At 38.8% G+C, this 27,219-nt stretch overlaps 1 protein-coding gene across 5 annotated transcripts; it reads left to right on the plus strand.

Annotated features, from left to right (window-relative positions):
- LOC148843340 (Ribosomal protein L9/RNase H1) lies at nt 1–27,177 on the plus strand. 5 transcript variants are annotated; one of them, XM_088960040.1, is made up of 7 exons: nt 41–175; nt 689–758; nt 6,479–6,641; nt 6,729–6,863; nt 11,199–11,306; nt 24,049–24,120; nt 26,778–27,177. In XM_088960040.1, exons 3-7 carry the CDS (start codon nt 6,498–6,500, stop codon nt 26,940–26,942), a joined length of 624 nt encoding a protein of 207 aa, XP_088816166.1. In that variant the 5' UTR covers nt 41–175; nt 689–758; nt 6,479–6,497; the 3' UTR covers nt 26,943–27,177. The 5 variants fall into 5 exon arrangements, with proteins under 5 accessions (XP_088816165.1, XP_088816164.1, XP_088816167.1 ...); XM_088960042.1 differs by having other exon boundaries at nt 87–184; XM_088960039.1 differs by lacking the exon at nt 689–758 and having other exon boundaries at nt 1–94.
- The last annotated feature ends 42 nt before the right edge of the window (nt 27,178–27,219 follow it).

Below are 27,219 nucleotides of genomic sequence, written 5' to 3' on the forward strand. Positions count from 1 at the left end.
AATTTTTAATTTTTCAGTTTGAGTCTTACACCTCGCCTCCGCCTAGAGGCTTTTAAAACCTTGATATTGGCAAAGGTTTGCTCTCCACTGCGAGGTTTGTTTCACACCCCGTCGAACTCCAACCTACCATAGCTGCTTAACAAAAAAGAAATATAAACAACTTCGAATAGGGCAGGTATGTCAAGTGAGTTTCTTCTTCCCAGTTTTCAGTCTGCCCTACACCACTTATTCTTCTTGACCTTTTTATTTTCTGCTCTTTTTCTTCCATATCAGGGGCTTTGCCCCATTGCACTAAGTTTTCTTTGTGATTTCCCCCCTTTTTTGGTTTGAGACAGGGGCTCCGCCCCTTCTTTTCTTCTTCATTTTCCTACAACCTTTTTCGCCCTCCCCTTTTTTTATCTTCAATGGTGGGCTGAGAGAATGGATCTGCCCTCTTTTTTATTCATTTATCTGCAAAATTTTTACCTTTGTTTTTCCTCGAAGGTAGTCTGAATGAGGGGTTCCACCTCCTTCATTTTTCTTCTCCCTTTTGTTGTCTCATTTTAGCAATTTTCTCTTTGCTTTCTTGGTTTGAAACATGGGTTCCGCCCCCCCTGTCTTCTTCTTGGACCAAAACAGGGGCAACACTCCCAATTTTGTTCTTCTAATTTATGCATTTTTTTCTAACTTTTCTTCTGCATAAGTTCAGACTCTGTTTATTCTCTTTTTCTTCATACTTGAAGCAATAACCACGTGCACAAATTGACAATTGGTTTTAGGTAAGCTACATACCTGCATATAATTAAAACTTCAAATTGAATTAGTTAGATTCAGAATTTCAGACCTAATTACTATTTAGTATTTACTAGTTAATGACTTAACTATTCACTGTTCAGTATTACTAGCTTAGGAGGGGTAGGGATTTATGGATTTCCTATTTCATCGCCTAGGCGCTTGGGTTCCCTGTGGTCGCCTAGCCTCATCTAGACGCCTTGAAAACTATGTACCATTCAGCATGCATAATAATTAAGAAATAGCAATTCAACATTAAATTTGCTCTAAAAATGTGGCAAATCATCATATCTACGTCCGCTGTGGTCATTTACTTGAATGTCCTCAGTGCTCTCTCCATGGGACCTGTATCTATATACTTGCAATAGTTTTACTGTATTGCCTTTTTAGTTGTTTCCTGTAGTTTCTTGTAACTAGTCCCTCTACAACCTTCCTTATATTTATATTTACATCATCAATGAATTACCCACCTTTCAAAAAAAAGGTTGGTGGGTTGAAGCTCAACCATTGCCCAGATCCACCTCTATCCATGGCTAGGGTGGGTTATTACAAGTATTGAACTGGAATGGTTCTTTGTTTCTTAAAAGTCAATGCTAAGGATACTGATTTGTTTTCTTTTCTTGTACCGTTATTGCATACCACATCTTCAAATTTTTGTCATTCCTTATTGTCTGATCTGTGATGTAATCATGTAAAGGGTCTAAGTGGATCACTTTTGGGCAGTACAGGTGCATCGTGCACATAACATTCCAGATCTGTGATTTAAGGGGCTGTTTGATACAACTGAAATGGCTGAACTGAATCATTTACTGGTTTGTCTTTTAGGCTTTGTTTGGTTTGAGAAGGTGGTTGCATTGAAACCGCAACTTCCTTTCTTTAGGTTTTTAGAATGGATTACTCTGACATTTGCTTTTATTTATTCATTGAACATTAGACCAATATTTAGTAATCTTGAGAAGATATAATAAGACTTCTTCAGGTTAGGGGTTTGGGGGTACAATTGGCATCGTTGCAAACTTAAGTGTCAGAAAGGAGATTTTTGTTGGTCACAATGACTTGGGGAAACTATAACGTGTTTAGGAATTTTGTTAAAAGATTTGTGAAGGAAGTAGTTCCTTTTTTTGTTCTTTATTTTTTCACTGTGAAGGTTTGTGGATGGAGGCTATCTGTTTGGGATTAATACAAGACTTGCATGTTAATTGAAAAGTTAGGGTGGGAAAGGGGATTAAGTATAGTGATGAAATTGTTCGCATTTTTATAAGCATTTGCTTGGGCCTTGCTTTTGCATAGCCCAATTGGCATTATAACCCCTTAGTTTTTTGTATTCTCTTAGTGTCCGTTTGGGAGGGCTTTCGTGCAACAGCTTTTGGCTTTGCAAGGTGGGCCCTGCATGGGCAGCCTATAAGCTATATTTAGGGAAAAACCTAGAAGTCCTAGACTTGCTGAAATTCAACAAAAAATTTGGCCTTCTTGGGAAGCTTGTCTTAGTATCTTCTTCCAAGCAGCTGAGTGAAAGTAGCTTAATCAAAGCTTCATCCCTTTCAAATAGGCCCTTAGATTATTGCCCTCTATACTTTTGTGAAGATATGGAGTGTAAGGTAGGCACTGTGATAATGGTCTTAGCTTTAAAGAACATGAGTAGGACACAGAGAAGGAAAAGATAGCAAGAAAGCTAGAAAGAGCAACTTTAAGGACCCTTATCACATCAAGGACCCTTCTATTTATAGGCAAAAAGGGAGAGCCGTTTTTGCATACGCATTTATCAAGATTTTCAGAAAGTTCGCTGGTCAGTTATGGGTTCAGATCTTTAAACCATTGCAATGATGACACGTCTTGGGCTGCAATTCATGTAGTGGATTCGCTTTATTCCATACCTGCAGTCTCTTACTACGTGTCACATTTGAGGGGACACATTCTGTCATAACTCATAAGTAACAGTCATTGCAGTTGCTTGTTTCCCATATTTTGTCTTTTGTGAGCATAGTCCACAGACTTGCTTTTTATACTTAGTGAATTTGTGGTTCTTCTGTTTCTTTTGATTTGTCTCTAACGCGTGTGAACACATTTTACTTTAAGAGCTTACTCTCCTTTTTAGTAGGTCCATGGATTCAGACATTCAGTTGGTTTGGTCTTAGTGGTTAGTCCGTGTTATTACTTAGGTTAGTCCCCTTACAGTGAGAGAAGTCTTTTAGGGTATCATATACTTTGTTTTGTTAGATATGATGTTTGTTTAAGGGATTTGGTTAATTTTTGGGAGGGTACATTGGTTGGTTCATGCCTGTTAAAGGATCTCTTTCCTTCCTTATACTTGGTTTCTATGTATAAAAATGAGTGTGTTTCAAAATCCATTGTTCCTCCCTTACTCCCTATGGGTCATAATTGGGACTTTAGTTTTCGTTAATGTTTAAGGGGCGATGAACTAATGGTTTGTTTAGGTCTCCTACAAAATTTTCAATATGTGTGTCTAGACCCCGATAAGCAAGATAAGTGTATTTGGGCTCCCATCCTAAGGTTTTTGTTTTCCTATGCTTCTTTATTCAAGTGTCTTTGTAATTTCATGACCTTTCTTTCTTTGCCCTTAAGAATTCTGGTGCAGACCCATTCCACACAAAGCTTTTTGTTGGGAAGTAGTTAATGGGAAGATTAGTACTTTGGACATGCTATAGAAAAGAAGACCCAATTCGTGTCTCTCTCCTAATTGGTGTGTTTTATGTAAATCTAGTAATGAGAGTTGCTATGACTTATTGATCTCCTATCCCTTTGTTGTAGTTATTTGGAGTTGGTTTTTTTATTTGTTTGGGTGCAAGTGAACTTTATCAACAGAGGTTAGTATACTATTTGATCCTTCTACATTTACTTGGCCCAAAAAAGGTGAAGAATAATGTGGAGATGTGTGAGAGCAGCCTTTGTTTGGACTATTATGGAAGAGAGGAATGCAAGGGATTTTTTAGAAAGGAAAAGGACTATTATGGAAGAGAGGAATGCAAGGGATTTTTTAGAAAGGAAAGGAGCAAGTAAAGCTTAGGGTTTGTGTGATGGTCAAGGTGCTCCATTGGATCAAGACTTTGGAGCTGTTTTCTCAGTTCTCCTTTGGTGATGTCTAGAGAATTTGGGAAGTAGTTGCCAGAACTCTTCTAGAAAGGAAAGAGCAGATGTTCATTGGCTATCTCCACCTAAAGGCTTTGTAAAGCTGAATTTTGATGGCAGTAGTTGAGGTAATCCAAGCCCTTCTGGAATAGGAAGGGTTTTAATAGATATAAAAGTTAAACTCAATAGCGTTGTTTTCTGGCCCTGTGGGTATGGGCGACTCTCTCAAAGCAGAATTGCTCACTGCAGTACAAGGAGTCCAAATTGCTAATGAGCTGAACATAGCGAATGTCACGATTGAAGGGGACTCAAAATTGGTGGTGGGATGGCCAAAGGATCCAGAATCCATAATTTGGTACTATAGGAGTGTAATTTGTCTTTTGTTTTAATGGTCCAGAATCCATAATGGTTGAATATGACTCGTTTGTCTTGGGCTCAAGTGTAATTTGTCTTTTGTTTTAATATAGAGAGGTAGCACCTCGTGCCTCTCTAAGGGCTGCTTATAATGTTCCATTACTTTGAATTTTAATAAAGTTTGAAGGTACTTACCAAAAAAAAAGTCTTTCAGGGTATCCCAACCCATTGTTAAGGGAAAAAACCTGTTTCCTCACAAGGGTGCAACTTGACTAGCTAAATTGTGATGTTCGAATCTGGAGGTGTAATAGGGTTATTCTCCACCATCTCCTTTAAATGACTGACTTACCTGTTTTGGACTTCCCCAGCATCAGAATATGGATTCCGTTTCTTCAAAGGTTTCATTCCTAGTGTGGACTGCAATGCTAGGAAGATGCCTCATAGAAGAGGCATTCTGATTGACTCTGATTTATGTGTAATTGTGGGCAGGAAACACATGAGGGACCACCTGTTTGTGCATCGTAAGGTGGCTGTTGTAGTTTGGGCAAGATTTACTAGCCTCTTCAAGGTTGTGGGTTGGTTTTCAGGCCAATCTGGATTCACTGCTGTTAAGGTGGAACTTAAGGGGCTTTATCAAAGAAAGGGAAAGTGCTCTATACTGCAGCGATTTGGAACATTTCAAATGATTTGTATACAGATGTACTCCTTAGCACATAGCTCAGTTTTGGTTTCGAACAATTTGTATACAGATGTACTCCTTAGCCAAACAAGGGGTTATGAGGGCAGCAATTGTTTTGGCATCCTTGTAATATGGGCTTGTAAGAAGGGATTGACACTTTGGCCAATGAAGTTGTATTAATCATTCATACTTTCCAAGTTAATATAATAAAACTTTGCTGAAAAAAGATTTGTATACAGATATGTAGATAGGAAAACTAGTATACTTGTATGTTTCATTGTAGACAATCTTTTTATAATGGGCTTTTGAAATTTGAAGTACTCTTAATGAAATATACTTATCTTTTCTTTTTAAAAAATCCCTGCTTCCTCAAGCACATACCAATGAACTCCAAAAAACAATCTTTTGTGTAATACCAATCAGGATACACATCTTGAAATCCATTTTCTTTTTTCATTTCCCCATTCTAGTTGGCTACTTGGCATGCCATGCCAAAACTATGTGAAAACTGAGATTGCCAAAAATTGAGATATCATTTGCTGAAGCTTCCCTAAATGTGAGCTTGAAGTGGAAAGATGCCTTTGTAACTTGTCTTATTCACAGACTTGTTTGCTTCTTAGGTATTTTTGCCCCTCTTTTGGCCTTCCTTTTGTGAGTTTACCCTTCTTTGATAAATTTATGGTTTGTTGCTAGGAAAATCTCCTCCATCAATTATTATTTTCATTAGTGATGATCAACTGCATCTTTGTATTTTGTGTTTCCATTTACTATATGCATGATTTGCACGTGAGTTTGATATCTTACTTGAACCAGATGCCAACAGCAAATTCAGATGGATACTTGATAAAAATGCTATTTCCAGAGCTGTTGTAACACAATTCAACCTGTCAATCATGACTTGTAATTTTGTCCTTGACAATGTCTGTACTAGATTTTTGATCAGTATACCGGAACTTGAATATTGCAATTTAGCTTCCAATTTTCATATATATATTTTTTGAAATATTTAATCTGGCTAACATGCTCAAACCCCAAAGAAGACCTTCTAACTCAGTAGGTGGTTGCTATTGGTGCATGGTTGCTGGAATTGCATTTTGTAACAATATCTTTCCTTATTTTGACCTTTTCATGGTTCAGAAGATTTTTCCTTTTTAGGCAACCCATTAGGTGGTTGTGTCATCTGAGCAGAACGTATCAGTCTGTATCATCAAGTGGCCGATGCTGATATTAACACTTTTCTCGTTTGTTTATTTATTTTTATTATCATTTACATTTATGTGTGGTTATTGCTGATCCCTTGCATCATACTTTATGCTACTTCTAATTGGTGTCCCTCGATGTTTTACAGCTCACTCCTGTAAACTTTTTTTCGTATTTCATACATTCTCTTGCTCCATGTTTTATATGTTTTCTCTTATTCATATTCTGTGCACATGCTCTGGCTTGTTTTTTCACAATATTATTACCTTGTCCTATTGTTTTGTACTTTTACCCTCTTACACTTGTCACGAGTTATTTTCACTTGTTGATTTCTATGTTTTTAGCTTGTTTGTTATTCAATCTGATCAATCTTTATGCTTGTAACAGACATTTTTGAAAGAGAAGGATGGCTCACTTTCAATGTGGTAGAAATATCCTGCGCCAGATCGTTAAGGATAAAAGTCTTCATAGTTTTGATATTATAACTCACCCATTATTGTTCACTAGTCAAGGACTCAGATACAGAAAGTTGGAAGTAATTCTTACAACAGTGAGTAAATGGATTTGTGAACCCCTCCTTTAATTTCATTTCCAACTTATTTCAAGTTAAAATTTTGACACTAAGTTGAACATTCAGAGCTTAGAGAAGCTTGGCAAGGCTGGTGAAATGGTGAAGGTTGCTCCTGGATATTTTCGCAACCACCTGATGCCTAAGTTGCTTGCTGTCCCAAATATTGATAAGTACGCTTATCTCATCCGTGAACAGCGAAAGGTCCAGTCATTTCCCATGCCTATTTAACGTGAACTGTTTTTTTCCTGTTTCTTTTTGGATGTTGAACAGATGATTATCCTTTGACATTCAACTGGAAGGGATCTCTATTACTATTATGTCTCAACAGTTTCTGCTCAACTATCTATCTATCTAAACAGGCGTGTACAGACACTAATTGGAGTGATTGACCATGTTTGATGATCTCCAAGGAACCAATGCCTCTTTTGAATATTATGCAAATGCACTAATAGGAGTGATTGCTTTTCAGTACTGACTGGAGGGAAAACAAAAAGAACAAGAGAATATATACATATTGGAGAAAAGCTAGGATGTGTCTTTTTCCCACCCCTTGGCTTCTGTTTGAAGTTGCTAGTGTTGAATTAGTGAGGTAAAGGATTATCACTGCTGGCAAGCGTAGTTTGCAATGCACTGAGGCGAACCCAGGTGACTGAGGGGGGTGCCTTGTTGCTTAGTTGCCTTGGTGGTGGTTTTTTTCCTTTTATAATAAAAAACATAAACCCTAGGGTAGTTCCCTAGTTTTATAATAATTTGCAGTAACATTTGACTAATAATTACCACAGTGTTCATAAAATAAGTATAAACCTCATACAGAAAACATATCAACATATTTATGAGAAGAAGCAAGGTTCCAACCAGCTGGTTGGTAAGGTCTCCGGCTGGTCATAGTGGAGACTTGGGATTGAATCCCGCCTGCACCTGGGTTGGGGGATGGGCTCCCCCTTGTTTTTTTTTGATAAATAAAATCATCTTCCATTATTTCAAAGATTGGTTACATGAAAATCCCCTTAGGGGTGCGAGGTGCCGCCTCTCCAAACAGCAAATACATAAACTACAACAGAGATTACATGAATGTTGATGTTAAACAAGAGTTACAGTTGCACCCAGAGCAATGTTTCCCTATTTGTCCCTTGTTTTTCCAAGACATCGGCAAATGCATTAGCTGATCTCCCAACCCACTGTACTGTTATAGACATATTTCTTGTCAGCCGTTTTTTCTTTAACTCATGTTTGTAGCCCCAAGTGACATCCTCCAGATTATTTAACCAGTCCACCACTGTCTTAGTATCCCCTTCAATCAGAAGCTGCTCCATGCCCACTTCTTTTGCAAGAAGTATTCCTTGTATTGCAGCTAACAGCTCTGCCCGGATAGAGTTCCCAATACCTAAAGGGCCAGAGTAGAGTAAGACAACCTCTCCAGCCTCATTTCTCAGTACACCCTCCCATCCCAGGGGGACCCGGGTTACCCTGGCTATTCCCATCAACATTCAGCTTAAAAAAACATATTTATGAGAAGAAAAAAGAAGAAAGAAAAGAACATACAGAAAACATAGGGGTTGAACCCTTGTTTTTTCCTTCTAGGAATAATAACAATAATAAGAATAATAATTCTTTGGTTGTTCTTGTGCGCTGATAGGATAAAATCTTCAAGTTCTTGTTGGTTCAGGGTTTGTAATCTTGGAGCATTCAAGACTACATTACTGATTTGTGTGTTGATTGAACCCAACAAATAAGAAAACAATAAAAAGTAACTCGTATAAGCATATAAAAATATTGTAAACCCTCAAAATGAATAATCTAGTGTGATAATATCTTTTGTAATATTTTAAGTATGACAAAATAAAACAAATATAAAAATACTTTGTAGCACCTTCTTCACAAATATGTAGGCAGTTGGGTGAGGAGACCCTCCACAGGTGCCTTGTCATCTAGGTGTCACCTTGACATCTATGCTGGCAAGGCCTTCAAGGCCCCTTCCATTGTTGAAGTTAACTCGATGTGAGTATAATACAACACAACTATAGATTTCAGGCCTGTAAGGCTGAGTTGCAGGTCATATTAGGTTTCTAACAATCATCTCCATTACAATATGGGCATGTTGGATAAATAAAAAAGATTGAAAGTCATCTACTTGGCAAAATTGCAATTGGTAGAGTTGTAAGTAGAGAGAAGGGTTGTAGGGTGGTAGAGAGAGTAGGAATGGTGCTTTCTCTGTAAAGTCATTTTATGGAGCTTTGTGAGGAATCAAGTGGATAAATTGGATGTGAAAGGAGTTTGGGGGAATCCCATTCCACCTAGAGTGGAGGCTTTTGCATGGCTAGTTGTTTGGGATAGTATTCTTGCTCAAGATTACATCAAAAACAGGGGAATTCAGATGGCAGGGAGGTGATGCTTAAGTTTTGCTGAAGAGAAGAATGTAATGCATTTATGTTTCAAATACTGTTTCTTGAAGTACATTTGGGGATACTTCTTCAGCCTCTTTAATATTGACAAGGAGCCAAGATTGCTTAAAAAGTAGTTGCTCGTTGGCCTACTTTGAGAGGAAATAGGAAGGCTAAAATTACATGGAACTGTGCTTCTTTTGCTATATGTTAGGAAGGCCACTCAAGGAGCAGGGGTCAAATTGTAATATCTAGTGGAACAAGAATTCTGGAATGGATTTTAATCTTAATAGAATTAGAGGGGGTGTCAAAAGGAATCTCATGGGAATGGGTTTTGGTCTCTAACTGGAGTCAGTGGGCTGAATTATCGTATTGATGTTTTGATATTGTATTGTTTTTGTTTTGTTGTTGTTGTTGGTGATCTCTCATCACCCCTAGGATGTACTTTTTCAATTAATACTTTTCTTTTTTATTTATTATAAAAAAAGACTAAATGTCCAAGTGCTTCAAGTGCCTAATAGGTGACAAACATCAAGCTTAGACTCTTTGGACACAACTATTTCTTCACCAGGATGATTCCTTGCTAGTGGTATTGTTCTTGGATACCTCCTTCCATTGGAACTCAAAATCTACCTCACCTTTGTAGCAGAGACTTGAGAATGGGGCCCTATGTTACCATCCATTTGTCCCATGTTGGTAGTATGGGATGCTAATATGAGATATCTCACATCGGTAGTATGGGATACTGTTGTGTGGTATAAGTGCTTAGGTTCCCTCCCTCTAACAGCTAGCTTTTAGGGGTGAGTTCTCCTAAGGCACGCATCAAAGGATGTTGAGAAGTTGCGCTTCATTCTTAAATTGAATAGTTGAATGGAGTTGGCATTTTCAAGCACAGACTATAAGCTAGATTTCTCTCTGCATTTGAAAACATGGTTCAAAGTAGTGATAGGTGTAATACACAAAATTTATGTATTGAGTGATTCAAAGGGGTGATACTCATGGGTTGCAGCTTTCATGTTTTGAACCATGTCATCTCTGGGGAAGGTATTGAATATTGGCTATTTGTCATAAATCCTTGTATTTAGCATATTAGTGACCCTGAAAATGATGCATATCTTATGCTATGGTGTTCTACAAACCTTGTTTGACACAATTCTGGCTCCTCTAAATCTAACCTTAAAATACCACCTTCCCATAAGGAGACACTAGAATTCCAAATGGTGAAAAAGTGTGAATGTTGAGCCATCCTGCTTCTTGAGTCTCATTGTGTTTTAACTTTCAAGTCAAAATGATAGTTTGGTGGAGTTGCACTATTCCTTGCAAAGGAAGCCTTTTGAATCCTATTCAAGCATATCCAGTACCATTCTGACATAGTGACATCTTGAGAATCAGCACAAAGTGGAAAATTGGATTAGAGCATCTTTGACTACAGCAATTCTTCCTCACAGTAAAAATCTCCTATTGAAAAATGAAACAATATGCCTTCCAGAATATCCAATCTCTGGTTGCTTTGAAGATATGAATCATCTATAGCTCTCAAGTTGGTCCCTATTTAAATTGAGGTGAATGATTCTACCACACATTCAAGAGTGCCGAGTTGTTAATGTTATCAAATTCACTTGCACCATCTTGCCTATTTGGATGTTTATTTTGAGTCCCTTCACCCTTTTAAAACAGTAATGCTTACTTATATGGGATAGTACTTGTGGAGTGGAATCTTTTTTTTTTTATCGGTATGGTACTAGTGGAATCTTTACATATGGTAAGCATATGTACCTTGACCATTTTAGGCAACAATGTTGTATACTTACTGTTTATACAGCTAGTGAAATCCTAAGATCTGACATCCCAAGATCCATATATCTAATCACCATTTCTTATCATTCTCATTAGGAAAAAACAACTGTTAGATATTTCTGTATGGGTGTAGCCCGATTGTAAGTTTCAAATGTGAGTGATATTTCTTTTTCCTTCTGTAATACATTTTTAAACTTGCAGATTTTTGGCTATATTTCTCCCCTATTTTCTGTTTAATTCTTATTAACATGCATATTTTATACTGCAAAATGAATTTTCTTGACTAGAAGCAGGAAAGCCCTTGTCTCTGTGTTGGCCTCCTAACCTGTTGAAGTTACTTATTGGATTAATTAATCAGATTTACCAACCTGAGGAAGTAGAAACCGTTACAGTAGTTCCAAAGACCAAGGAGGATAAAATGAAGGAATATCAAACTGCGGCAAAGCGTCTAGATAATGCTCGCTTGGTATGTCTTGGTGTAATACTTCATTTATAGTTTTCTTTCCCACATTATGAATAGTTTTGATCATCTTTTCGAATCTAGTATTTGTAATGATATTTGTACAGTCACATAATTTATCTTGTTAGTGCCTTTAGTACCATTTTGGATGTAGCAGTTAGTGGATGGTTCTTATACTATGTTTTGCAAATGTCCATTATAATTTGTGAATGTGATGCATTAAAACCACAATAACTTGTCACAATATGCTTGTTTTGTTTTTATTACTTCAAGGTGGTTTTGTCAGCAGAGTCTATACTATTTTTTGTTTTGTTTATATTTTTTATAAATAACAAAAAATGTACAGATTTACAATCAAACAAACGAGAGAAAAAACCTCTTATTTCTCCCTTTCTTTTTTCTTACAATTGTGCCCAGAAAATTTGATCTCTCCATCCAGTTTTTAGCTAATCAGCCGCACTGTTAGCAATCCCTTTTACCCATTGAAATTTCACTTCTGCGTCTTTAGTTAGGCATCTGAGTTCTTTAGCTCATCCCTATAAGCCCATAAGCTTTGCTTCCCTGCCCTGTAACCATCCCACCACCAGTCTTAAATCTCTTTCAATGATCAACTTATTTATATTCATATTATCTTGTGTCCTTTGCACTCCTTCCATCACAACCATGGTTTCCGCCAGTGTTCTCAACCCATCGTTGACCTGTCCGATTGAACCGTTCGAACCGTTACCCGGTCAAGATTCTGGGTCTGGTTCAAGTAAAACCAGGAGAAATGCTAAAAACCATTGACTTTGTCAAAAACTGCCTGATTCAGATGATTGGACCGTTGACCCGGTCGACCTAGTGACTGTTATGGGCCCAGGTGTAGGATCTCGTCACGGGTCGGTCCACGGGGAAAACTCCTAGCCTTCCCTTGCCCTTCCCTTTGCGTGCTGACCCTATTGTGGCGAACTAGGGGGTGATTTGTCCAAGAGATCACCCTAACTCTCCTAAGCTCTTTCTTGATCGAAAATTCAATGCCTTTATTCCAATTCCAAGCTCCTTTCAATAGATTACAAGAGGGTTTCCTTGTTGTATTCGGCTAGGATAATCCATCTCTTATCGAAACTCAAACTCCTACTTCTAATGGTAATTAACTTCCTATTTCTACTGGTAACACAACTCCTACTAAGAACAGGGGATAAGTAGATGGGATAAGGGATACGGTAAGGGATAAGGGATAAGGTAAGCTGGCGATGAGTTGGCTAGAGTGGCAAGGTAAGTGGCCCCTGATGAGCTGTTGTGTGGGCCCTCCTTCAGTGCTGCTGCTGCCGGCCACGGTGGTTAGGCTCGCCTACGAGTGCGTCTACTGCTTCTGTGTTTGCAACAGTGACCAGGTCGCGGGTCGCATACTATGTATGCAAACTTCGGGAGGCCATAACTTTGCACTCTAAGGCCCGATTGAGGTGTTTTTTTTTAATTTAAATTTTGGGTAACTTTTCGAGATCTATGTGTCCCTAGGTGCCGTTGGCGCCTTGCCCTGCTATTTTCGTGAAAAAACCCCTTTTATGGCCTCAAATTGCAATTTTTAATATTTTTATAAGTAGAAAAAATAAACAACTGAATTAAAAAACATAAATTAAATATAAAATACTACATATAATATCTGAAACATAATTATACACTATTTATTGATAAAATATGCATTTGAATATATATACACATATGTATATATTTATACGCTGATGTGGCATGGTATGAACAGTTTGACCTGGCTGGTCAGACCGGTGACCTGTGACCCGGAGGCAAAAACAGTTCTGTCTCTGGGTTGGTTTTTAAAACACTGGTTTCCACCCTTAATGAGTTTCCTACACCAACTGGGCCTGAATAATATGACCATTGTTTTCTTTATATTGCAGTATTGCTGTATACTGTAACTATACAATTGTTGAGTTAGAACAGGACCTATGAACTATTCTCCGAAAAAGTTTATCCATTGATACACGGGATGCTTGCATGATCACTCTTCATGTAACTGTGTTTTATGAACAATGAAAATAAATAAATGTTATTCCTAATGTAGTTTAAACGTTCTACTCAAGTATCCTTGTATATATACAAGTGCTGATTCACATCAAATTATTAGAATTAGATCAATGCCAATATGATTGAAACTCTTTAATTTAGTTATGAGATGATGCCAATATATTTCACTATTTTGTGGTTTAGGGTATCATGATTTTTATTATTGTTATATTTGTATCTGGACTCAATCTAGATGGAAATAGAATTGAATGGAAATACGTTATGATTGCTATCCAACATTTTATTGTTGTAGTTATCTATGTTGTGAATTATTTCATAAGAATAAGAAATGTTGTAAATTGAGTTAATTGGATGGAGATTTGATACTTTAGGGATCTTGCCTTCCGTTTTTCTTTTTGTGATTGGTAAGGGATACTTGTCGTTCAGAGAGCAAATTTGGAACTACTTCCTATACCAAAGTAAAGCTCAGAAGCCTTATTTGCATTGTGGAGAAACAGTCTAGTAAATTAGTGAAGCCCCTGCCATGTCAGTTGTCTTTTTTATTTACCTGTTATTAGTTTTTTGGGCCTTATTATTAGTCTTTCTGGACCTTACTAGGCCTATTATAGCTGCTGTTACTATTGCTGTTATTGTTTATTAAGGAGTGTTTTGGGTGGCAGGGGCATAGATGTCATTGTAGATCTTGTTATAATAGAAACATATAGATACTAAATCTGGGCGGCAGAAACAGATTTTGATCTGCTTCCTTCTCGTTCTTCTTCTCTTCTCTTCTCTTCCTTTCTTCTTTCTTCTGGTTTTCTCTTATTTTTCTTTTGGTTTTCTTGCTGAAACTACATCAGAATACTGGTTGACTGTGAACAACACCAGCCATCTTGGTATCAGAGCAAGGTTTAGGGCTTGCTAGGGTTCCTATGTAGGCTTCGTCCAGCCGTCTAAGGATGTATAAGGGCTGGATATTTCGGTCTGTCTTGCCTGATTCTTGGAGGTTTAGTGGAGAAATTCTTGCTGCCCAAGATCTGCAATCTTGGAGATCACCAATAACAAGGAAGAATCAGAGTTCTTTGGATCAGATTAAGGTTTAGGGGCTAAGCCTTCAATGGTACTGGCACTCAGTGGTTTCTGAGTAGAAAATAGTTCCTTTATGAGATCCAACAGTTTGTAGGAAATGATTGGGATCTTCTGGAAGGAGTGGCTGAGTCCTTTTGTTTTTCTCCCTAGGCTGGTTCTAGGGTTTCTACTGAGAACAAGTCAGTTCTAGTGTTTTTGACTTACCCCATTTACTTATACTGTTCTGGTTTCAGTACTGGACTGTTAAGGGAGTATTTCAGACCTGTAGTTTGTACTGGATTACTGCATAAGCTCTGTTAAAGACCTGTTAAGGGAGTATTTGTGAGGTCTTTGTGGTGTGATCAGAATGGAACCAGGTGGAGAGGAACCAAAATCCTTTGGAGGAGGATCTATGGGGTCTGGGAGTATGTCAGATAATACTTTTTAGATTACTACTGTTAAATTTGGTGGCACAAATTACCTGGAATGGGCCCAATCGGCCATGATGGCTATTGGGGGAAGGGGAAAGCTTGGATATGTAATCAGAGACATTAAAAAAGCAGCAAATGAAGACTCAACCTATGCAAAATGGGTTTAAGAAAACTATCTCGTGATGACTTGGCTATGCAACTCTATGCAGCCACACATCAATAGAAATTACTTATGGGTGAAGACTGCTAAGGAAATCTGGGAGAATATGAATCAAACCTACTCACAGCCCCTTAATGTTGCTAGGGCATATGAACTGAAAAGTGAAGTGAATAATCTTAAACAGGGGAGAAACCTGTATCGGTTTACTTCTCAACCTTAAAATCTCTCTGGCTTGAGATTGATCATTGAATGGGAAAGCCAAAAGGATGCAGCAACATTGAGGAAGTTGGTTGAAACAAATAGGGTGTTTGAATTTCTTACTGGCCCCGACCCTTCTATTAGAAAGGCATGTGAGGACTTAAAACAACACGTGACTGGGAAAGCACTATTGGTAGAGGGGAAACTTTGTCTAGCATCGTCATCCTCGAGCTCTACTACTTACTTCAAAAGCTCAAATCAGTCGTTGCAGTGGATTCCAGTTAAAAGGTTTTGCGCCACTTGCCAGATTGTTGCAACCCAAGGTCTGTCAAACGAAGTGAAATCCAAAATCTTGAAGCGGAGATGTTGTCAGAAGACGAAGACTACTCTGACTCGGATACTGGAGAAACTCTCAGTTTGGGTAGTATCAATTTACAAGAGTCGGGCAATTTCCTTGAGGAGGGCAGTTTGGATATTGAGTTGTCACAGAGGAGAAAATACAAGGTTTGTCTTCGTCTGGTTTGGGATTAGAAGAGAAAAAAAACGTTGAGTTTTGTACAGGTTTCTCCAGATAGTGTGTTGCACAATGGTAAGGTGGTTTTAGCAACCCTTACTGAGGCTTGATAGGAGACAACTCTTCCAACAACTGAGACTATTCCTGAAACTCAGCCTATTCAAGGTATCAGTCAAGAGGGACCTGGTTCTAGTCTATCGCATTACAGAGAAACACCGTTGAAGGGGAAGCTTTTTGAGGAAATTTCATTTGTAAGGGATGAAGAAGTTTTGGTCGAACCTAGGTCATCTTCATAGCAGAACCAGTCGGAGGGAGAGGCCTTAGATACGAACTCTGTTGCTCAAATCCCTTTACAACCCTCTTCTCACTTGCCTCCAGCGGGTCCAGGTATGTTTGTTCTTTTGTTTTCTTGTACTAATCAGTGTTCTTTGCCTGAAACAGGTACCCCAACATCACAACGACTAATACTAGGTGACAGAAAGGGAAGTGAGGAGGTTCTTCCTTTCGAAATAAAGGAGGGAGAATTGTTTACAAGGAAGTTAACATGACTGTTAGTGCCCAAATTTGGGAGCCAAATTTGTGGGTTGTTGGAGGAATACAAACAGAAAGAAGAGTTCCTAGAAATAACCCCAGAAAGGGTAGAACCTACTGTAATCCCCCAAAGAGTGGAGATGGAAATAGGAGTTGTAGAGCCTTCTATGACAACTAAGGTCAACAAGAGTAGGAAAAAAAAGAAAAGATCAGAAGTGGAGAGATTAATTTCGGACATTGAAGGGGATATTGAGTTAAGTGGAAGAGGGGAGAGATGAAAGGTTCCTTACTAAAGGTTTCTTAGTAATTTGGAGGGCCTAATGATCTAAGAGTCTAAATGAAAATAATTAGCTGGAATGCTAAATTGAGTGACACTTGGTTGGGCCTCTAGACAATTCAAAGACTTTTAGTAATGGGCTTTTAATTGGGCCATCACCCAGTATTTCAAGATTTAAGGAAGGGGCTGGGCTGAAGGAGAAAAGGGCATCATGTGATCATTTAAATGGTCACATGACCAAGGCAGGACTGAAGGTGATAAACCATTGTTTAGGTTTATCATCTTCTAACTCGAGACCTGGCTCGAAGAGGGGGGATCGAACACAACAGCGGCAGAGGATTTCAGCTGGAGACCGAGACTAGTCTCCTATTCCACGACCCTAGAATGTACAAACCAGATGTTTGATCAGCGGAGGTCTGATGACGATGGTCTTGACTCAGAGTGGGTAAACTGTGAAGAAGAAAAGGAAGATGATGGTATGGTGAGGGACTTTTTTCCAGCTTGCAGGGGTGTCAGGCAAGGAGATCCACTCTCACCCTTTCTTTTTACCTTAGTAGCTGATGTGATTAGTAGGATCGTTACCAAGGATGACAGTGAAGATGCCATTAGGGGTTGGAGAATAGGGAGACACCAAGTCCGCATCACCCACCTTCAGTTTGTAGATGACCTAATGATCTTTTGTGAAGGAGGTTTTAGCGAAAAGGTAGCAAACCTAAAGGAGCTAATCAAAGGTTTTGAAAGTATTTCTAATTTGAGAATAAATTTGGAAAAGAGCTGCATAGCGGGTATAAATTTGGAGGTAGGGGAGGTCGAGGCTATTGCGGAGTGTCTTGAGTGTTCCACCTCTGCTTGGCCTATGTCATATTTAGGGCTTCGTTTAGGGGCAAATCCTAAGGAGAGTAGATTTTGGACCCTGGTGATAGAAAAGTTTGAGAAGAGATTAGCCTCATGGAAGAGGAATTATGTTTCTTTATGAGGGAGAATTACCTTAATAAGAGCTACCTTGGCTAACTTACCTACCTATTTTTTGTCTGTTTTTAGGATACCAGGTAGGGAAGCTAGGAAGCTGGAGAAGTTGATGAGAGATTTCTTATGGGAGTTGGGACAAGAAAAAAAGGATCACTTGGTTAATTGGGAAATTGTGTGCAGAAGTAAAGAAGAGGGGGGTTTGAGACTTGGGAGGGTAACTAGAAAAAATCAAGCTTTGTTAGGGAAATGGTTGTGGCGATGGCCATTGGAAAGAGAGAGATTGTGGCATGAGGTGGTGGGAAGCATTCATGGGAGGTCAGAGAATGGATGGGACGCTGGTGTATCAAGGCAAGCTAACCTAGCGGCACCTTGGAAGGCCATTCACAACACCCTTCCTCAATTCCTCAATTTTATCAGGTATGAAGTTTGTTCTGGCAACATTGGGTAGGAGACACACCTTTAAAGGATCTGTTCCCTTCGCTATTTTCTGTTTCTTTGCACAAAAAAGAGGTGGTCTCAGAATTTGTCTCACCTTTGGGAACACCCTTAGATCCTACTTGGGATTTTGGGTTTCGTAGAGGACTTAGGGATGATGAACTTGAATCTCTTTCTGTTTTGCTTGGTTGTCTTAATCAGGTTTGTTTGGACCCCTCCAAGCCAGATAAGAGGGTATGGACTCCTAGACCCAATGGAACCTTCACTTGTGCTTCTTTCTTCAAGTCCATCTCTCAACTTTCTACTCACCAACCCTTTCCGTCAAAAGAAATTTGGTGCAAGCCAGCTCCCCAAAAAATTATGGCGTTTTGTTGGGAAGTTTTCCATGGGAAAGTAAACACTCTAGATAACCTACAAAAGAGAAGACCTTTCCTCTGTATCTCTCCTAATTGGTGTATCCTCTGTAGAGCTCACGGTGAGGATTATTACCACCTATTAATATCTTGTTTCTTTTCTACAGACCTTTGGGCTTGGCTACTTTCGTTGTTTGGGAGTAGTTGGAGTCTACTAGCAGAAGTTCACATGCTCTTCAACCATTCTACCTTTTATTGGCCTACAACAACAGGGAGAATTATGTGGAGATGTGCTCGTGCTGCCTTGATTTGGACTCTTTGGGAAGAAAGGATTATTAGAATTTTTCAAGAGAAGGAAAGGAGCAGTCAGGAATTGAAAGACTGTGTGTTAAATAGGGCAATACCTTGGCTGAAGACCTTGGAAATCCTTCTTCAATTCTTCTTTAACGACCTTTGGAGAAATTGGTCAGCAGTAGTGAAGTGTTCATCTCTAAAGGACAAATCAATTACAAGCTGGTCTCCTCCATCCGAAGGCTCACTGAAGTTGAACTTTGATGGAAGTAGCATGGGTAATCCAGGATTATCCGGAATGGGGGGTGCTTTGAGAGACGAGAAGGGAGAGATTTTGTTGCTCTACTCAGGTCCCTTGGGAATTGGGGACACCATAAGGGCTGAACTTTTAGCTGCTGTACAAGGGGTGCAATTTGCAAACCAGCTGGGGGTACAACACCTAACAATCGAGGGGGATTCCAAAGTGGTGGTGGGTTGGTTGAAAAATCCTGAAGAGGCTATGTGGCGTTGCAAGAATGAAATGAAGAAATTTAGTTGGTTGACAAGGAATATGTTGGTCACTGTACAGTGGGTGGGGAGATCAGCAAATACTTTGTCAGATGTGTTAGCTAAGCAAGGGGTAAATAGGGAAGAATTGTTTTGGGTTCAGTTGTGATTCTTGCTTTTCTTTCCTAGTTTACTTGTAAGATTCAAGGAGGGGCTGCAGCTCGCGCATCTCCCTAGGATGTTGTATGAACTCACTCTAAATCTGTTTCTGAATTAATAAATTTGTTATCATTCATCAAAAAAAAAGGAAGATGATGAGCATCTCCTCGAGGGTTCCAACATAGGAAGTGTGAGAAGCAATTACTCAAAAAGCTCCTCTGTAGCGGATGTAGACCTTGGAACAACACTTCTTTTTGGAGAAGATTCTATCCCTAAGCCTGCAAACTCTTTGGAGCCGCTGAAGAGCTTGGGAATGGGAGGCGGTACTTCGAGGGAGGTGAACATCTTGGCCAAAATCAGAGAAGAGCCTGTTACACATCTAGATCAAGGTCAAGGTGTCATTAGTTCGTGCATGTCTTCTTCCAATTCAAATGGCAAAGAAACAAACACTCTCTTTTCCCTGTTAGTGCAACATACGTTGATCCTGAGGAGACTTATCCCAGCAAACTTCTCAGAACCTAGGCAGATATGGTGGTGACATTTCAGGTTTTGGTGTTTCTAGTATGTTTTGTCTTGATTCTTGCATTCCTAGAGTTTTTGATACTAATCTGCCCCCTTCCCCAATCCCCAATTGTTGTTTTGTCTCAGCCCGCAGGTGAAGCTGGCACTCATCAAAAAACTGCCTATCCTAGTGACACTCTTCCAAAAGCTGCCTGTCCTAGTGATTCAATTGAAGTAATAGAGGCTTTAGAGGATGTGGAGGCTTTGAATGATACTGTGGATGAAGGGGAAAGAATTTGGGGATTAATCTTGTAGACTTTTTGACTCTTGGTAGAGGAGGATATAGGGGAGAATTTTGAAAAGGAACAGGAGGGTGGCACTCCAATTCTTAGTTCTCAAGTAAGGGGAAGGGAGGGAGAAAGGGCAAAGACAGGTGAAAAAACAACAAAAGAGAAGCCATAGTGATGGCTTCATTATGGCTTTTTATCAAGACTGTTTTGACATAATTAAGGAAGAACTAATAGAAGTTTTTAGAGACTTTGAGGGCAATCATGTGATTAGTCTTGGAGTGAATGCCACGTTTCTACCTTTGGTTCCGAAAAGGTTGATGCTAAACATCCCAAAGATTTTAGGCTGATCAGTTTGGTGACTAGTATCTATAAGAACTTGGAAAAAGTGCTCTCTTTGAGGATCAAAGAAGTTCTTTCTCCTCTTATCAGTCAAGTCCAAGGAGCCGTTGTACAAGGAAGACAGATTATAGATAAGATCTTTATTGCAAATGAATGCATGGAGGGGAGATGAGGAGGTCAGTTAATCGGGGTTTCATATGCAAATTGGATCTGGAGAAGGCTTATGATTTAGTGGATTGGAGCTTCCTACTAGAGGTCCTAAGGAAATGTGGTTTTGGGGATTAATGGTGTAAATGTGTAAGTGGTTGCCTAACATCTTGTCACTACTCAGTTTTAGTCAAATGAGTAGTAAAAGATTTTTTTCTAGCTGGTAGAGGCCCAAGACATGGTGATCCACTCTCACCCTTCCTCTTTACCCTTGTTGCAGATGAGTTCACATCTCCTGATGATAGTACCAGAAATGATGATGTCATCATCGGAGATATTCCCGATACATGACGGGGATGTGTTGTGGGACGTTGTGGGGCGCCCCCTTGTGGGGTGCAAATGTGAACTCATTGCAGACGTGCTTAGTAGATTGATCTCAAAAGCAGATGGGGAAGATTTAATAAGGGGTTGGAGATTAGGCAAAAGGAGCATTTCGGTGACACACCTCCAATTTGTTGATGATATAATAATCTTCTGTGAAGGGAGTGATTTGAGAAGGGTAAGGAAACTTAAGAATCCAATAAATCTCCTTGAGAGTGTCTCCAATTTGAAGATCAATTTTGGAAAAAGTTGTGGTTGGAATAAATTTGGAGGATAGGGAGGTAGAGTCTATTGCAAGTTGCTTAGATTGTTCCACATCTGAGTGGCCTTTGACCTATTTAGGTCTTCCCCTAGGTGTTAACCCTAAAGAGAGTCGGTTTTGGGTTCCTATTGTGGAAAAATTTGAAAACTGGTTGGTGGCTTGGAAAACGAATTGCATCTCTATAGGGGCAGAGTGACTTTGAATAAGGACACTCTTGCAAATCTTCCAACCTACTTCCTATCAGTCTTTAGAATTCCTACATGGGAGGCTAAGAAATTAGAAAAGGCAATGGGAGATTTCTTGTGGGAACCGGGGGGGTGAAAAAGGACCACTTGATTAGATGGGAAGTAATTAGTTGAAGCAAGGAAGAAAGGGGCCTAGGGATAGGGAACTTAGTCCATAGGAATGAAGCTCTACTAGGAAAGTGATTGTGGGGATGGCCCTTGGAGAGGGAGAGGTTATGGCATGGGGTGGTGGCTAGTATTCATGGTTGCTCAGAGGATGGTTGGGATGTTGGGGTATCTCGTTAGGCAACTCTCTCAACACCTTGGAAGGCTATACACAAAATTCTCCCCGTTTCTTCAGTCTAATCAGGTATGAAGCTTGCTCTGGCTCTTCAATTCTTTTTTCGGAAGATACTTGGGTGGGTAACCAATCCCTCAAAGATCTCTTCCCCTCTCTCTACTCTTTCACTTTACAAAAAAGAGCCAGTATCTGAGTTTGTTCCTAACCTGGTTCCTCCTTTATCTTTGTTTTGGGATTTTGGCTTTTGTAAGGGGTTAAGGGATGAAGAATCCCCTTGTGTTTTTGAGTTACTTCTATTACTTGAGTCTGATTGCTTGGATCCTACTAAACCTGACGGAAGAATTTGGACCCCTACCCCAAAAGGCTCCTTTACTTGTGCCTCTTTCTTCAAATCCCTTGCTTCAATTCTACCCTTGGGGAATTTCCTATTAAAGAAATTTGGGCTAGGCTGGTCCCCCCTAAAATTGCTATCTTCTGTTGGGAAGTGTACCATGGTAAGATCAGTACTTTGGAAAATCTGCAAAAGAAGAAACCTTGCGTCTTTCCCCTAACTGGTGTTTTCTTTGTAAAGCTCAGAATATCTTGTCCTTTTTCTGTAGCTTTATGAAATTGGATTTTTGGTTTGTTTGGATGTAGGTGGAACCTGCCATCTGATGTAAGTTTGTTGTTTAACCCTTCTTATTTCGGGTGGCGCAATGAAGAGGGAGAATTACGTGGAAATGTATCAGAGCAGCTCTTGTGTGGACTATTTGGGAAGAAAGGAATGCCAGAATATTCCTAGAAAAGGAAAGGAATCTCCCTGAAGTGCAGGATTGCACATTGACAAGGGCAATCCATTGGCTGAAAATTTTAGACTTTTTTGTTGATTTTTCCTTCTTCTAGGAGGCTTAGAAGAGTGGTAGAATGGGCACCTCCTTCAGATGGTGTCATTAAGCTGAACTTTGATGGGAGTAGCTAGGGTAATCCGGGAACTTGGGTGTAGGAGGAGTCCTAAGAAATAAGGATATCAACATTATTTCCTAATATTCAGGACCAGTGGGAGTGGGTGACTCCACAAGAGCAGAGATACTAGCTGTTGTACAAGGGATTCAGATCGCAAACCAGATTGGGGTGGAGCATCCTTTAATTGAAGGTGACTCACAGGTGGTGGTGGGATGTCTCTTGAACCAAATTCTGCCATTTGGAGTGATAGAGACCTCCTTAAAAAAGTGAATTGGCTGACTAGCAACACGACTGTTAGTGCCCAATGGGTGAGCAGATCGGCAAGTGCTATGGCTGATTCATTAGCCAAACAAGGGGTTTCTCGGGACAGTCTTTTTTGGACTACCTTGTAACTTATTCAAAATATTTTTAAGAATCTTCTTGTCTTTTCTGAGGGGGCCGCACTTCATGCCTCTTCTTGGGTCACTTGTATCTCTTATGTTCTGTGATTAAAAAATTTCTTCATTTATCAGAAAAAAATGTCTTACTGGACTTGATCGAATACAGCATGATAGAACCAAACATGTTGAGGTGGATCGACACTTTATCAGAGAAAGAGTTGCCTCCCAAGAAGTGTGCCTTACTTATGTTGCCTCCAATATGCAGCCTGCTGATCTCTTCACCAAAGCAGTTACAAGGGTCAAGTTAGAGACAGATTTATGCAAGTTGGTAATGACTAATATCTATTCCCAACTTGGGGGGGGGGTGTGGAGAAACAGTCTAGTAAATTAGTGAAGTCCCTGCTATATTAGTTGTCTTTTTTGTTTTCCTGTTATTAGTTTTTTGGGATAGAAACAAGTTGTGATGTGATGTGACTTGTTTTTAATAATATCCTTGTTTTTCAATCATATCAGGTATCTCTTGAAAGACTTGTTTCCTTGGAGACCTGTGCTTGACTTTTTTCATCCTTCTTCATCCTTTGGGCTGAATTGGAACTTGGGATCTAGGAGGAATCTTCGAGATTCTGAAATCATCCTTATGCCTAACCTTTTGAACTTGTTGGATGGGGTCACCTTTGATGATTCTATAGGGCATGGTCATTTGTGGTTTCCTAATTCTGATGGTAGGTTCTCTTGTATATCGTTCTTTAATTTCTTAGTGGCCAATCCCTCTTTTTCATCCTTTTTGTGAAGGAAATGTTGTGTATTCCTATTCCTCCAAAAGTGTTTCTATTATTATGGTTGTTAAGGAAAGCACATTTTATTAATATGTTGTGATGTGGATATGTGATTCTGTATCCACTGATAAACACTGAAATTGGGTGGTGAATCTAAATTTGAAAACCACAAAAATAGAAATCATAGCGATTGTGTAATTTGTGAAGAACCCTGATATATATAATGGAAAGATTGACAAATAATAATTAGCGGAAAACTTGATGTAATGTAAAGAAAAAGCTATGACACCTTGTTCCAGACCTATAATCTGACAAGTTAAAATTTATTGCAGTCCTTGAGGAGGCTCATCAAGGTTGGTAGTGAATTGCGTTCACCTGTGACAAAAGATGAGCTTGTTTCTGAGGTATGATGGTTTTGTTTTTCTTGTTTCATTGTGTTGCTCTCTTTGATTCAAGCGAATTGGCCTTTTTTTTTTTTTTTTTAATTAGCACACATCATCCTGGAATCTGGTTTAGTAGTTTCTGGTAATTAATTAAAGCTGTCAATAGGTTTGGGTTTAGTACAGGTTCAAGTCAACCTGAACCCAACCCTACTTGATTATACCCTGCACCGAACTCACCCCGCCTGGTGAAAATAAAAAAAAAAAGGAAAGAAAGAAAAATTAAAATACTTGATGTCTATGTAAAAGTATGTTAATTTCTCATGGCTCAGAAATATTGACTGGCATGCAATATAAGCCAAACCAGTGAGAGATTGACATTCAACAACCTGAATTCAATTTAACTCCTAGCAAACATGTCATAATAGGGACGGGGTTATCATGCCCCATTTACATCCCTATAATAGATTAACTAGCAGTATGGATATGGTATTTGCCTTTTTGTTGTGTTGTTCCAGTTCAATAATTTGCAAGAAAGTCATGATTTATGAAGTTTCCACGTGCAGTTTGAGAACAAATTGAATTGGAAAATGTGTTTCCCATTTTCTTGCATTACTAACCTCAACAATGATATTAAACGTGATTGCTTTGACAAAATATGACAGGTTAAGCTTTTATGCTAGGAGAATCCAACTTACCAATTAGACTTGGTTTGATGACTTCTGAATGAATAATCCCTTAACTCTACCGATTTGACTCTACTCCCTATCATGGGGGATCAAATCATGTTGATACCTTTAATTGTGCATGATGATTCATTTGAGTGATTCCAGTGACGACTCCTTTGGTTGCCTTTTTTTCCATTCACTTGACATGTTTTCAAGTTAAGTGGGTAATCCTTTAAATTCATTTTCTGAGTCCTATTTCTTACTTGCATCATAGTTAGATATAGACAATTTAAAACACAAGAAAGAAATGATGTATGCATGTATTCATAAAAAAATGATGTATGCATGCATATAAACTTGGATTATAAACATATATTTGATTTCCTATTTTCCTTTCTCTGAAGATACTAAATAAATTAATAATGATTTAAATGTTTTCCGCATCTATCTTTGATTTAGTATTTTGAGTGTTATCAATGTGGTGAAGTGATGACTAGTTTTAGGCCTCTCTAGTCAATTTGCTGACTAGTTTGTGCCTAGGCACTGATTAGTTGATGAAAAAGATATATTCTATATTTAGGATTTTGATGCAATCTCATATATAAGTTAATATAAACTACAGTTATGCAAAAAAAAAAAAAAAAGAATGCTCTAGAACATGTACTTGTAGTCTTTATTTTTCAGACAGAAAATTTCTGAAGAAAAGTAGCGACTTTGATCATTCGTTTTGCTCTGTGGCAACTCTGTACCGAGTATCAGTACTCAAGAATACCAGTACACCACTGATTGGGGAAAAAACTTTAAAAGAACTCCTCCACTGCCTTTCTTTAATTTTATGCCTTTTTCTTATTTTATATACCATTATCCGATCATGTTCTATCACAAAAGTTTAAAGCAATGGCATCCGTATAATAGAATGCGGACATATTCTACATTATTTCAAATAATTAGAGATACAAACAAACAAATGATTTTCTGGTTGACTAGTCATTAACCAATTAATTGATCTAGTCGATGCTTTAGCCATCCTAGGCCACTGCACCTTGAGTATTAGTTAGTAATGTAGTTGACCTGGCCCTCAACTAGCTATTTTTGATCAGTCAATTGACTTCTTCGACAACACCTACCCTGCAGCGGTAAGTTCCAGGTTTTTTGGAACTAGAACCTACCCTGTGAAGGTTGATTCTGACTTTGGCGGTTCTGAGGTCGGTTACAGGGTCTACCTGTGGTAATATGTAGTTTAAAACTTACATTATCTTTATTGGTTAAATTGAGTAATTTTTTTTGATCATCGGTTAAATTGGGTAATTTAATATGGAGATTAACATAATACATTAATATATGGTTAAAGATTTGTCATTATAATTTAAGTTTTGTAAATATTACTTTGCACAATATTTATTATACACATTCAATTAGAATAAAAACAAATGATCAAATCACTTAAATAATACAATTGTCAAGTGAGACCGTGGCTTTTTTAACCATGAGTGATTGGGTTCAAATCTTCACATCCTTAAAGATATTTTGAGGTTTATTTCAAGGTAAATTCGGTTCAAAGGCCGATTCCACCAAGGTCAACCAGGGTCGGTTTGGGTACGGTAAATCCTTAGACCCTGGAATCAAACTGGGTTGGGGTTGGTTCCAAGAATTTGGAACCAGACCCTACCCCATAACAGATCGGGTAGGGGCGGTTCAAGACTTGTTCGAGGTCAGTTCCATTCGGTTCCTATTAGAACCTACCCATTTGCTTAGCTCACGAGGTTGGGAGTGGAGTTGATGCAAGTCATGGAGTCAACATGGACTAGAAGAACAAAGCATTCTAGTCATGAATGGATTTAGCAGGTTGTTATTGAACTATTCATTGGTTTTGCCATTGATACGCGGAACTAGGTCAACACTTACCCACTTAAATAAAACACACCATTAGGCATTGTTGTGTATTGAGGATATGCATCTTGGTGTTGTATTATTTAAAACATATTAACTGTTTACTATTTTCTGATGCATCAGGTGGGAAGGCAACTTTGTGTAAGCGTCCAGCCTGAGAATCTTCACCTTCCATCTCCACTATCTTCCTTGGGAGATTTTGAAGTGCCACTTCGTTTTCCAAGGTCAATTCCCCTGCCCGAGGGAAAGGTTCTATGGACCCTCAACGTTAAAATTCGTAGAAAATGAAGTGGAGGGGAGATAGTACTATTTTCGAGTTTTGGTAATGACATTTTCATGGTTGTTAAATTTTCGTCAAGATAGCTGTCGTCGTAATTTCTGAGAAATAACTTGAAGTCTTGAACCTAAAGCTGCTTGATTGGAGTTAGGCTGGTACTTGGTAGTATGCACTATGCTGGAAATTCTCATACGACGCTGCATCTGTTCCTAAGAATTATAAAAAGCTCCAGTTTGTATTTGGGAATCGATTGCATTGATCCGGTAGGAACGTCAGAGGATGGGTAGT

Source organism: Nelumbo lutea, chromosome 8 (assembly GCF_056320005.1).
Source record: "Nelumbo lutea isolate HS-2025 chromosome 8, American lotus-T2T, whole genome shotgun sequence".
In the NCBI taxonomy this organism is placed as follows: Eukaryota; Viridiplantae; Streptophyta; class Magnoliopsida; order Proteales; family Nelumbonaceae; genus Nelumbo; species Nelumbo lutea.